General features: G+C 36.6%; 2 protein-coding genes across 2 annotated transcripts in view; both read right to left on the bottom strand.

The window, feature by feature from the left end:
• Positions 1–4258, bottom strand: part of LOC107587024 (uncharacterized) — a 46795-nt gene extending 42537 nt beyond the window's left edge. Inside the window, exon 1 of the mRNA XM_016274625.1 lies at positions 3859–4258. Within this exon, the coding sequence (XP_016130111.1) occupies positions 3859–4242 (384 nt within the window). The 5' untranslated portion in view covers positions 4243–4258. The remainder of the gene's footprint in view (positions 1–3858) is intronic.
• A 4104-nt stretch (positions 4259–8362) lies between these two features.
• LOC107587023 (UPF0606 protein KIAA1549) overlaps positions 8363–12964 on the bottom strand; it is a 72986-nt gene continuing 68384 nt past the window's right edge. Inside the window, exons 18-21 of the mRNA XM_016274623.1 lie at positions 11517–11569; positions 11195–11340; positions 10922–11049; positions 8363–9443 (exon numbers count right to left, since the gene is read on the bottom strand). Of these exons, the coding sequence (XP_016130109.1) occupies positions 9204–9443; positions 10922–11049; positions 11195–11340; positions 11517–11569 (567 nt within the window). The 3' untranslated portion in view covers positions 8363–9203. The remainder of the gene's footprint in view (positions 9444–10921; positions 11050–11194; positions 11341–11516; positions 11570–12964) is intronic.

The raw sequence follows: 12964 nt of genomic DNA, 5'->3' as shown, positions 1-12964 counted from the left end.
GTGTGTGCCTGTAGAGAAGCCTTCGCTTAAATCAAACTGAAACACAAAGAATGGGGAAAAAACTCTTGTCCCTGACACAGCATGGTATGTGGAGGACAGGCTGTTCACCTAGAGGCCAAACACAAGGAAGATCAATCTTCCTCAGGGAGAGACAGGATGCTGGATTTATGGGCAGTGATGACGTGGGAAAAGAAGCATTCAGGGAGCACTACAATACCTGGAGAGAGCTGTCCATTAGCATTCCCATTCATCTCAATGCCATGACATTCTGGAAGTACATGATTTTAAAGATGCCATCTTTGCTCATGGACACAAAACACATAGCACTTCACTAGCGACTTTACTTAAGTGTGACGTCAAAGACAGCAGACAGGGGAAATATCCATTATTTATAATCCCAAATCAACACTATCATAATGGAATGTTATGATATGATGATATCTATACTACTTATTCTTTCATCTTTTATCTCACCTCTTCATATTTTAATCTTAGACAGTAGAAAACTATCTAACTATCCAATAAGGATTATTATAACCTAAAAAAAAAATTCTGTCATAATTTACTCACTCTCATGTTGTTTCAAACCTGTATGACTTTGTTTCTTTTGCAGAACACAAAAAAGGAAAACAGTTTTTTTTTTTTGTTCATACAAATTAAATTCGATTGGGGTCTTGTGTTGTTTGGTCCCCAACATTCTTCAAAATATATTTTTGTGTGTTGTGTATAAAGCAGTTTGAATGATGAATGTTCTTCTGATATTAGTGATATTAATACATTTTAGAATCAGAAAATGCATTCACAGTGAGGCTTAAATTAGCAAAACGTTGCTTTAGAAGCCAGAAACCCGCACACACACAAGTTTAATAGCATTGCTAATGAGAAGCCTTTAAGTCTTGTTCATGGACTGAGACCTCAATAAATCTCAATAGCAGACTAGGCTAGTCCTAACCTTTACAGGAACTTACAATTACGTTAAACTTAAAAGGCCAAGCCAACTGAAAAGCCTTAAAGGGGTCATATGATGCGATTTCAAGTTTTCCTTTCTCTTTGGAGTGTTACAATCTCTTGGTGCATAAAGAAGATCTGTAAAGTTGCAAAGACTAAAGTCTCAAATCCAAAGAGATATTCTTTATAAAAGTTAAGAGTTAACCACGCCTACCTAAAATGGCTCGTTCTAACACGCCCCCACATATCTACCTCACTATGTGGAAATATTTGCATAACACCGCCCAAATGTTCATGCAAAGAAAGAAGGCGTAACTTTTATTCTCGCTGTAGTATTGTTGTTGCCACTGCCACCATGTCGTGAAGGCACTGTGTGATTCGTTGTGAAAGCGAAACTACTTTGTTTGGTCTTCCAAAAGAGGACGATATTCGCTTCGTCATGCCTGGAGCTGATCTGTGCTGGTCGCTGAGGAAATACATCAATGTTATGTGGATCGCCGGATCGGCTTTCACCGTGGACGAAGCGGAGTCCAGCCCGGGGTCGTCACATGTGGTTGCCGCAAGCCCGCCCGCCGCCGCTCACTCTAGCCACCGGTGTTCTGACGATTTGTGCTACCCTGTCAGATTTTGCTACCTCCCATTAAAACAGATGGTAGCATAATTCGATAGTGAAAAGTGCTACCTATCAGATTTTGCTTCCAGCATGATATTAATAAGGTGTGAGGCTTTAATAACATTTACACCTAGCCCAACCCTAAACCTACCCGTACAGTAGGATAAATACAGTGTTGGTAGCATAATCTGATAGGTAGCATTACTTGTCAGAACATCGGCCTCCACTCACTCTAGCCCGCCTTGTGTGACACTGTGTTTTGTTGTGAAAGTGAAACTACTTTGTTTGGCCTTCCAAAAGAGGACACGACTAGAAATCAGTGGTTAAGTTGTATTTACAACACTGTTCCAGAACAGTTCAACCCAAATATTCCAATGTGTCCAGCGCATTTTATGGAGAACTGTTTCCTCATCCTGGTAGAGTAGGCTACAACGCCGGCTGTTCTGACTCACAGACTGTAAGTACGTTTTTCATATTTAAAGAATTTGCCACTGATGATTCAAACGCGAGTTTTGAGCAGTGTACAGTAGCATTTGTAGTTTGTCATTTCTCCGATCACAAATGCAGACATGGTTTTATGTTTATGCGGCGCGATGCAATGCAACGCGTAAAAAGACAGTATAAGTCATTATAATCAGTAATTATGTCCCCACTGGATGCAACAAATGCCTCGTTTGTAATGGGTTTTCATGTTTTTGTCTCGTTGCTCCAGCCGGGACAAGGTATCACAATATGGTAAGGGGGGTAACATTTCCGTCTCACGCTTGAGGTATTCGGCCAATCACAACGCACTGGATAGCTGGCCAATCAGAGCACACCTCGCTTTTCAGACCGACGAGCTTTGTAAAAATCGACGTTTCAGAAAGGCGGGGCATAGAGGAGAAACAATAATGTACAGTATGTGGAAAATAATGTGTGTTTTTTTTTACTTTAAACCGCATAAACACATTTCATTACACCAAATACACCAAATAATGTTCTTTTTAGCAACATCATAAGACCGCTTTAATTCTTTTAAAAATATCAAACAGGCCTAAAAATTTAAGGTGATCATCTGATTTAACTCAGATAGACGATGTTAGTTTGGTCATGTAGAACTTTAGCTTAAGTACAAGAGCTAAAGTGCAACCAGTTTGACTTGTGTTAAATGGCTTGTCTAAACGCACACACTTCCTGATAAAGACCTTAATGAAATCAGTCCATATTAGCTTTGAGGCATCTGCAATCAGATTTATAGTGTCTCAATTCATGTACTTTTACAACTTTTTGTAGTCAAGAGTGTGAAAAGTGTGTTGACTGAAAACTCCAAGAAATATTCTGCACTTATTCAACCAAAAACAAAGTGTGGAATGTTGGACACTCGATTGTCACAAATTTCCTTGCATAGTGGAGGGGGAGGGTTATCAGACTCTGATGCTGTATTACAAAATAACCCTCTAAAATACATATGCTAGACAGTAGTGTATAGTGCATATCACACGTGCCAATGTTTAGCACGTCAATTGGGACACAACTATAGCTTTAGCTCTTTTTGGATAAAGAACCAAAATATTGAAGACATCTTGCTCTACAAAGATTTTTGTCCAATCAAATGCTCTATAGAATGCAAGTAGCTTGGTTCATGGCAGTGACATAACTCATCAGAATTGCATACTAGCATACTACTCTTACAATTTCTGCCATAAACATTATCTGCCATATAAAGAAAAAAAAGTTTGCCAATTCAAGTGTAACTTTTAAAAAGAGAATTATTTCCCAACCAAACTTCAATAGGAAATCCAAATGTGATCAAGAGATTTCATGATTTTTTATGAAGCAATTTCACTCACTGAACAACTGAACTTAGTAGAATCTCAGAAGGAGCTTTAGGAGTTTCAGGAACCAGCTAAGCTAAATTATTAAAGCCCGTTTCTGCCATTGAATTGTGAGATAAAAAAAGTAGCTATTACCTTTTTTATTTAGATTTAAAAAAAAATCCAGTTCTGACCCCCCCCCCCAAAAAAAGTCAGAATTGGGAAATATGAACTCAGAATTCGAAGATGCTATTGGGGGAGGGGCATTCTCGTTCTATAGAGCATTTGATTGGACAAAAATCTTTGTAGAGCAAGATGATGTCTTCAATTCATGAAAAAAATCTGAATCGCGAGATATAAACTTAAAACTGAACCTTAAAAACCTTGTGATAAAAAGTTAAAGTTTAAGTAAAAAGCAATTACCTTTTAATTTATTTATTTTTATTCTGTGGCAGAAATAGGCATCCATACCTAAACAAGCTAAAAGTTGAGTGCAAATCTTACCTTTTGTGGCCTGATGATAGATGGACGGGGAATATGTGGCCGTTTTGTGTCCACAACAGGGCTCTTATCCTGGGCATCGTCTTCCTCTGAGAGCCCTTCTGAGCTTGGGTACGAATTAAATGTGTCCTGGTTCTCTGTGCCCAGTTCTTTGGTTTTGGAGTTAGTTCCGTTAGTCTTGGTCTGGATGGAGACGCAGCTAAATGAAGGCTGGCTATCAGTCCTCACAGGGTTTATTGGACCAGGCTGAGTGAGAACAGCCAGCCCCATGACCAGATCTGGTCCAGTTTTGCAGATTTCTGGGTCCAGGTATGGAGCAGAGTCAGTAGAAACATCTGGAGGACCACCGAAACAGTACTGTAGCGCTGAGCACGGAAGCCCATGCATCACGCTAGATGATACAAGCTTTCAGTGTCCAATGAGATGTTGAAGCTCCAGTTCATGGATGAGATCCCAATACGCGAAACCATTTCAGGATACCATCGCAGTTTGATGGTTTACCATGGTTTCACGCAAAAAGATCCAAGAAATATTGACCTCCAGAGACCTTCCCACAAGCGATTAAGTTGTGCTCACAGGCTCAACATGTTTTTCAGAGCAACATAAGCAAGTCTAACTCCAACAACCTTCTCCATGAATGCATTTGGGAAACTTCCAAACACATTCCTTTCTAATTATCAACTAAAAACTTGCAGAATTCACTTCAGTCTACTCTGTACTAGTCCTTCCTCTTAAACTGCTCTTTCTGAGGATGAATGTGAGGCTTGGGGCTTTGCGAGCGATGGGTTCGTGGGGGTGTCCGAGTGTCTGGTTACCTGAGCAGGTACTCCCCCTGCCAAGGGCCTGTGGCATTGTCCTTGCGCATCCCAGTGTGCCAAGCGGAGGTGTTGGGTTTCAGGGCCTCAGTAACTGATAGGCTCTTAGTGAAACTCAGTTGTGGCGGGTTAAGGCAAGGAGCAAAAGAGTGAGAAAGCGTTATCAGAGACCTCAGAACCGATCGCTGGACTGAACAAAAACAATTGGGTAAAAAACCCCAAAAAAAACAAGGTAACTAGTCAGGGGTCACTAAATGTGAAATATTAACATGTTAAGAATATGAATTGTCTATAAAAGAGTTTGTTTACAGGTAAGACTAATAAAGTTTTAAAAGATAGTTTCTGTAAATTCTTATGCCAATCTGCTAGCTAGGCTAGCACAATACTAGCATACCATTGTGAAAAAGTAGTACACTTTAGTATAGTTTTACGGTACGGTACATTATAAGAATATACTTAAGTGTGAATTAAATGTAATGTTTTTTAAACCCTTAATTGCATGTTATTTACAATTAAATGAAAATGTATTATAGTTTAAATTGATATTAAATGCAATAAGGTTTTTTTTTGACCCACTTAAGATGTACGTACATCTTGATATTTAATTTCATAATCATGTCCATCGTCTTTGAAATATGGTTAAAGTGTACTGCTTTTTATTTACCTTGGTAGGCCTAAGGTAAAATATACTTCAACATCATTTCTATTGAAACTTCCATGGCATGTATTTAAATATATCTGTAAAGATGAAGTTGCAATTTTGTGCATTTTAAATATTTTTACTTTAAAATGTAATATCAAATAGTAGTTACTTAATATCAAATAGCGTAGTGCAGCCATGCAAGGCTATCCAGCAGGGTAATGATAGTGTAAAACTACCAAAAAATACTGAAAATGAGATCACATAAAAAAGGCAGGTAGAAAGCCATATTACAACTCAATATCATATGTGTGTTACCCCTTTGGGAGTAAATATAGACTGGTCTGAAAATACGTCCACATTTGACAAGGCAAATATTAGCACTAGGTCACCACATTACACAAGGTGGACAAATTGAACAATGTAGAGCCATTGAAACATTGATGAGCCCTTTTGTTTGAGAATGTAAACAGGACTGCAGTTTCCACTCCATGAGGAGCCGAGGTACCATATGTGCACCAGAGAAACATGAGCTCAGGGAGTCTGAGCGTCTGAATCGCGATGTGAAGTTAATATGACTTAATAACAATGCTTTTATGTGTATTTTTAAAGGACAGGCAGTGCAGATGGGTGGAATTTTTCAGAGAAAGCCTGGTTATTTAGACCTGCATAATAAAGAAAAAAACAAGCCTGGAGTTATTTTGGTTTGGCTGATGATCCTATACAGCTTTTCCATGGGTAGTTATTATTAGTGCATGCAAAAAAGACACAATTTGAAATTCTAAATATTGCCACTCAATCTTTTTATATGCACATTTATAAAAAAAAAATATATACACAAAAGTAAATAAGTTGAATAAAATTATGGATGGTTGCAAATATTTAAAATGTCATATTTTCATAATAAGGACATCAAAAACAAATGTGAGAAAAAGTTGATATTTAATTTATATGAAAAGCGATAGAACCCTCACAAATGTAAACGGTCATAATTTACTCATCCTCATGTCATTCCAAAAATGATTTTTTTCTTCTTCTTTCTTTCTCTGGGAAGTATGAAAGAAAACTAAGTCAATGGCCCATTTCTGGGTATAAACTAACCCTTTAAGACAAGCATTTGGTGTCATCTATTGGTTTTACACTGTAAATGTAAAATAAAGTATGCAAAGAATGCAAAGTAAACCAGTTTATCCACTAGGATGCACTATACACAAATAAATCCGCTTAAAGCAACCCTGCAGACAAGCAACTCTGTGAAAGTGAGCCTAACAAGATCTCAATGTTTTTTTTCCACAAAGTGAACAGCAATTACATGTGTTTCAGTTCAGATGAATGCTTAAGTAATTTGATTTAAACATGCACACTTACCAATCAGGTTTCAGTGTTCAGTCTCTGTAACTTAGTAGAGTTTGATAAGGCAAACAACGGTCAACCTATACGGTAATCATTTTTAATTGTCACTTAAATATAGAATCAGCAGATTTTTAACTACAGGTCAAGGTAGTTCCAATGAGACAAACTTAACAAAATCGAGAGAAAAAAAAAAAAACTCATTCCAACAAATAAACAAGGGCAATTCAAATGACAAAGTAACAGAAGAGTCCTTTATCTTAGAGCAAATGATGCTCATGTTTGCAACATCAACACAAAAATAGTTTTAGCACAAAGGCAAGAACATAGTTTCAGCATGAAATAAAGTACAAATAGCCAAGGGATCAGTGTTTTAGCGAGCCTAATACTACAGTTTTATGCTTTTCTAACACATCAAAAGCGTGAAGACACAGAGGAATATACTGTATCCATTTGATCAACAGCAGTTTAATGAGAAATAGTGCATCCTGGAATAATAATTATAATAATAAAAAATAAAAAAACACTTTCTGCTATGAAATGATGAGCACTTCATGGCCATAAAATACAGTTGGACAAAGGAGTCGGAAGTTAACTTTTCTGAGACATAAACCTGACCTTAATCAATACTTAAATCATTTGAATTGCAATACCATTTACACAGTGGTAATACTCAAAGTACTTATGAAAGGACTTGTTCAGAACTGAATTCTCCTGAACACAGATGGACTGAAAATGAACAGTTTAAGAAATGTTCTGGGATCAAAATGAGTTAAGCTCTATATGCAGACGCTGTTCAGCATCTGTGACATACTGTTGATTACCACAGACAATCATTTTGACTCGTCCCCGAGTTTGTAAAACATAAAAACATGTTCACAGTAATGCACTTACAATGAGGCAAGGTATTCCGGATGGATTTAAAAGCCAAAATGTGCACTTTTTGCTTTTGCTGAAGTGGAATTATCTTGCCGTAAATCTCAAACTTCTTCAAAGCAAAGCAAATTGTGCAGATGACCTAACAACCTACATCTATGGGAGACTACAAACTACCTCAAATCAATGACCAACAGTTGTGAGTATTGTCTTAAAAACAACAACAAAACAATTCTACCCTGTATATTGAAATATGCAACCATCCAAAAGTTTGGGGTCAGTAAGGTTTTTACCTTAAAAAAAAAAACTTTTTTTTACAAAAGATTAAAAGTATATACTTTTTATTCAAAAAGTATGTATTATGTATTTTGTCAAAAGTGAAGGTGTAGACATTTATAATGTTAAAAAACATTTCCATTTCAAATAATTTCTGTTCTTTTGAACTTTCTATTCAACAAAGAATCCTGCATTTTTCCCCATAAAAATATTAAGCAGCACAACAGTTAGAAAACCGTTATTTTAAATTGTAGTCTAATAATATTTGATAATAATACTCGTTTTCTGTATTTTTGATTAAATAAATGCAGCCTTGGTGAGCTTAAAAGACTTCTTTTGGAGAAAAAAAAAATCCAGCCTCAAACTTTTAAAGTTATTTTAACTGAATTAATGTATGGATGTATATATATATATATATATAATTTTGTCAATTATAATCATTTTGTTATTTAATTAATATTATTTAACTTATGTAATAATTTTATTTATTTATTTTCTTTTAAATCAGCTTTAAATCAACTTTGGGAAACTTGGAATCCTTTATGGACCACCAGTCCATTATTGTATTTGTAAGTACATTACTAAAAACACATTTTTATTTGTTAACAATCTCTCAAGTTGTACTGAACCTGGAACATTTCTTTAATGTTAACATAGTGTCCTCCAATGCATTGGACATAATAACAGCTGCATGTCCAGCTCTCCTGTACATGCCAAACCAAATAAAGGCATATGAAGGTGGAAAACATCACTACTTCAAATACTATTACTGGACCCTAAAGTATAAGACAATATTGTATAGGGTTCAATACTGTATTATGAAGGCAATGTGTGCTTGATGGCCTTAAACAGATATAAAAGAGTCAGCAACATGAGAGAACGGGAAGATGCAGCACTGAGAAAAACTAATTTTTTTTTGTAGATCAGAGAGATTCATTTAAGGTATCAAAAGCAGTTTTCAGTGATGAGAATCTACAAGAGTCAGTGCAAGGTATAAAATTATTCAAAAGTGAAGGCAGTGTACACAGCAAAGAAACGACACAATGTGAAAAACATGCACACCTCTGACAGAAGACCAAAGGAATGTGTGGCAGCCATATTTTAGCTTTGTTGTCATATAGAGCAGTTGCTACCAAATTATACAGTCGCCTGTAAACAAGGTAAAAAACATTGTTCTTCAGTCTCAGGATGGAGCTTATGTTTAGAACAACTTGAGGAATTTGGGAATACAGGATAATAGTCTACTCTTCCTGTCCTAATGCACTCTGCCACCGAGAGGCAGCAGAGGCTACATGACATACAGTCATTGTCCTCTCAAAAAAGCCACTTCCATGGGAAGTACAGTGCAGTGTAGTGCAGCTTTTGCCTGATGGTGCTTGAGGGGGCAGGTCTTAGCTGTGGTAGCTGGGTACCGCTGCCTGTTTCTGGGAGAGGCGCAACAGTTCCTCTCGGATGGCTTTGATGAGCGAGGCGGAAGAGTGGTTGGGAGGGGAAGGCTCCTCGTGGGGAGCGGAGGGAGCGTAGCCAAGGCCGAGAGAGTCCAGGTGGGCAGGAGCGGCAGATGGCTCCTTCAGACCATTCCTGGAGGTCTGGAATACAGAGATGGAAGTGTAGTCAAGAGAGCCAAGAACCTAAACAAAAAATGAAGGAAAGAAGGACGGAAGGCAGAGTTGAGAGAAAGAATATTTTTTTAAAAACCTTAAAGAGTTTAGTAAAGTTAGTTTAAAGAGTACAGTAAAGAGTACAGTTAGAAAAAGTGGTAACACTTTAGATTAGGGAACACATATTCACTATTAACTAAAAGTTTTACCTCAGTTACCTCCTAATTTGCTGCTTATTGATAGTAAGTAAAGTAGTTGTTGTAGCAGTATGGGACAGGGTTATGGGACCTAAAATATGGTCATACAGAATAAGGTATTAATGTGTGCTAATAAACAGCCAAAATGCTAGTAATATGCATGCTAATAAGCAGCTGGCTAATAGTGAGTAGTGTTCCCTAATCCCTAATGTGTTACCGAAGAAGCCTCTTACGGAGGCAGAAAAGAGTGAGAATAGCTATTGAAGTAAGAGTTTGAAGAGGACCTATTTCACACTTTATGTATCATTTTATTTTATTTTCCCCTCTGAAGCCTGCTTATAGTGTTTGACAACATTTCTTTCACCAAAAAGGCCATGCATTATATATTTTTCAGCTTTGCATTTTATAATTGCTTGACTGTTATAGTTTTATTTTAGTTCAAGTTGATTTTTATATACTATTTTTAAAAATATATATAATAATGTATGTATATAAGTAGCATGGAATGGTGCACCTTTTATCATTTACAGTTGTCATGTCAGGTTACGTTCATCCTCACAATAAAGGCTTTTTTCCTAGAGATGCTCAACTTTATTTTCAGCCTAATAACAGATAAAAGTCACTATTTATAATAATAATTAATGTTAATTAAAATTGCAATATTTTTTTTTTTTTTTACAGTTTTTATTATTTTGTTCCTATGTTGTCATGGACATTTATATTTTATAGATAATATATGGTATATAGAAGGGTTTCCCAAACTGGGGGTTTGTGAGTTGATGGAAAGCTATTAAAAAATAAATTAAAATAAATCATTTGAAAATAAGTTAAAATACTGTTTACATGCATGTCATGCGACTATTAACCAACATCAGAGAAACATTAACATGTGAATGTGCTATTAAAATATTAACTTAAAATCTCAGGAGGTACTTAATTTAAAGTAAATATCTGAGGTCAAAGGGGTTCGGCTGACCAAAAAAAAAAAAAAGGAAATCCCTGGTTTTGAGACAGTATTTAGCTAATAAAAAAAAATCACTGTTGAATTTCTACATCTATTTATTTGGTAAGTAGCTGTGTAATAAGTGGTAAAACTGATTATGACCATCAGAATGTTCTCATGATTATGTTATGTTGATACTTTTTAAATTTCTAAACGTTATAAAATAAATATTCTATATGGACTGAGGATGGAGCTTTATATGTTTGCAATATATGAGTCTAAACACCAATTTCAAAAGAGTAAAGAAAATCCTGTTTTCCCTTTATTTGTTCATTTAAAATCTAAGTAAGAGAGTATTTCAGACTTACAGGCTCCCTGTTGTTAACAAGCTTGTTGTCGTCCTCATGATACGGGCTCCAGCTTAACCCGCCAGGCTGCCGGCCGTCACCTACACGACCTGTCAGACCAACATGGGCTAAATGATGTAGCTGGGCACCTGTGAACCGACATGTATGCTGCATAAAGTATACTTTATATTGCATCATATTGTATATACACTACTATACTTTTTATTGTGACATAACAAAACTTGCTCATTTGATATCAGCACTTTATTACAAGTGAAACCTTTAAGCTCATACCTGTAGTTCCACCTACAGGTCGTGGCCTGGTGGAAGAGGGCAACTGATCTGTGTTTCCCCCCCGACCAACATAAAGTGACTCCGGCTGTAGCTGTTCAACAGGAAGGGCCTCTCCTGACGGGATGTAGCCAGACCCTAAACCCTGTCTGTTGAGATTCAAAGACGTCAGACTCCAGCTATTAGCAAACCACACTGTACTCTCCCATTACATTCATTTAAGCTGTGTCTACACTACAAGTGAAGGTTGAAATACGATTGGCAGCATCGCCCACAGTTCCCGAAGATCACACAAAACTTTCTTGATCAGACTCGATATACTCACCTATGTGGTAAACCTTGCACACTGGAAGGTGGCAGACCTAATTCAGCATATCTCTGAAAGAAACACACAAACATGCTGTCGTTGAGCTTAAAACATGTTGATAATTCTTGGCACATCCATTGCACTTTAATGCATAAAAGGCTTAATGTAATACATTGCTAAGTCTGAAACACACATTAGCAGCTGTGTGCACCACCACAACCGAAGCTTCTCTATCTATCAGCCTAAATAAACCCTGTGACCCAGAAAATAGAAAAGCTTTTAAATAGCCAAGTTGGGAATGCCATTTTAAGGACAAGCATTTCCATAAAATGGCATGGACAGCGATGGACCATTCCATGCTCCATCTTGACTCGTAAATTAACCTTTGAGTTATTAGACAGTTCATATTTTGCCTCGGTTGGCCTTTGCAATCCCCTTTTTCCCTTCCGTGAAAAAAGCGTCAATCTGACAGAAATACTTCATTCATGACAGTGTTGACAGATGAGGCTTCCATTCTGGGGAGTTTATTCTCAATCTGTGGAAAACCCCAAGTCTGTCTTCCTCTGATATGATTCCAGTGCATCCAGTTTTCTTAAAATCACTCTAGCACGGTTTAACACACATCAAAACACATTTATAATGAAATTAACAAATCAACTGATTGAATCAAACCACCATAACCAGAAATCACAAGTGCACTTAGTCACTGCATCTCTGGATTGAAAAAATTGATTTATACATGCTTTATGCATGCTTGAACATTGACATGTAAATATGGACGGTCATATATTAATATGCTCATGGTTGTGATGTCAATTCCCTTTGCATTTCTAAATGTCCCATTTTTGCAGCTTAACTGAGCTTTGAGTTGTGATGGACCCATAATGGTTACCAGCCAATATTATAGATTTAAAAAAAAATAAAAAATCATATAGACCGATGTTGGATATTTAATTGTGAATTTTCATTTCTGGTATTTTTAGATTACCTTTGCTGTCCTACACATCCTTTGGTAACTTTAAGTTAAAAACACCAATAATTTAATTACACCGTTGTGAGTAATCTGCAGCAAAATTACTATTCATAATGTAAATTATAATACTGTGAAGCCACTTGATAAGCAACAGAAGATGGAGCTTCTTCACATATGCATGAGTCTCCGGTCTGAATGGAAGTGAATGGAGCGTGACGTCTAGTTTGACTGAATATTTAGACAAGGGGAAATAATTTAAGTAATGGACTGTATAAAGAAAACAGTAATACATCAGCTTTCATCATGTGCTTTTTAAATCACATGAATGTGGATCATCTAGTGGATTCTCAGACAGGATGCGTTCTCAAGACAAAGAAAATCAAACGTCTAATCGCTTAGAAAATAATAACATCTCTCCTTAACCAACCACACAATTTGAGGTATCATTCACAACTGCACAGAACGATTTACGAGCCAAATGCTTAGCATAAAC

Source organism: Sinocyclocheilus grahami, unplaced genomic scaffold (assembly GCF_001515645.1).
Source record: "Sinocyclocheilus grahami isolate Dianchi unplaced genomic scaffold, SAMN03320097.WGS_v1.1 scaffold88.1, whole genome shotgun sequence".
In the NCBI taxonomy this organism is placed as follows: Eukaryota; Metazoa; Chordata; class Actinopteri; order Cypriniformes; family Cyprinidae; genus Sinocyclocheilus; species Sinocyclocheilus grahami.
This window is presented reverse-complemented; position numbering and strand designations above follow the sequence as displayed.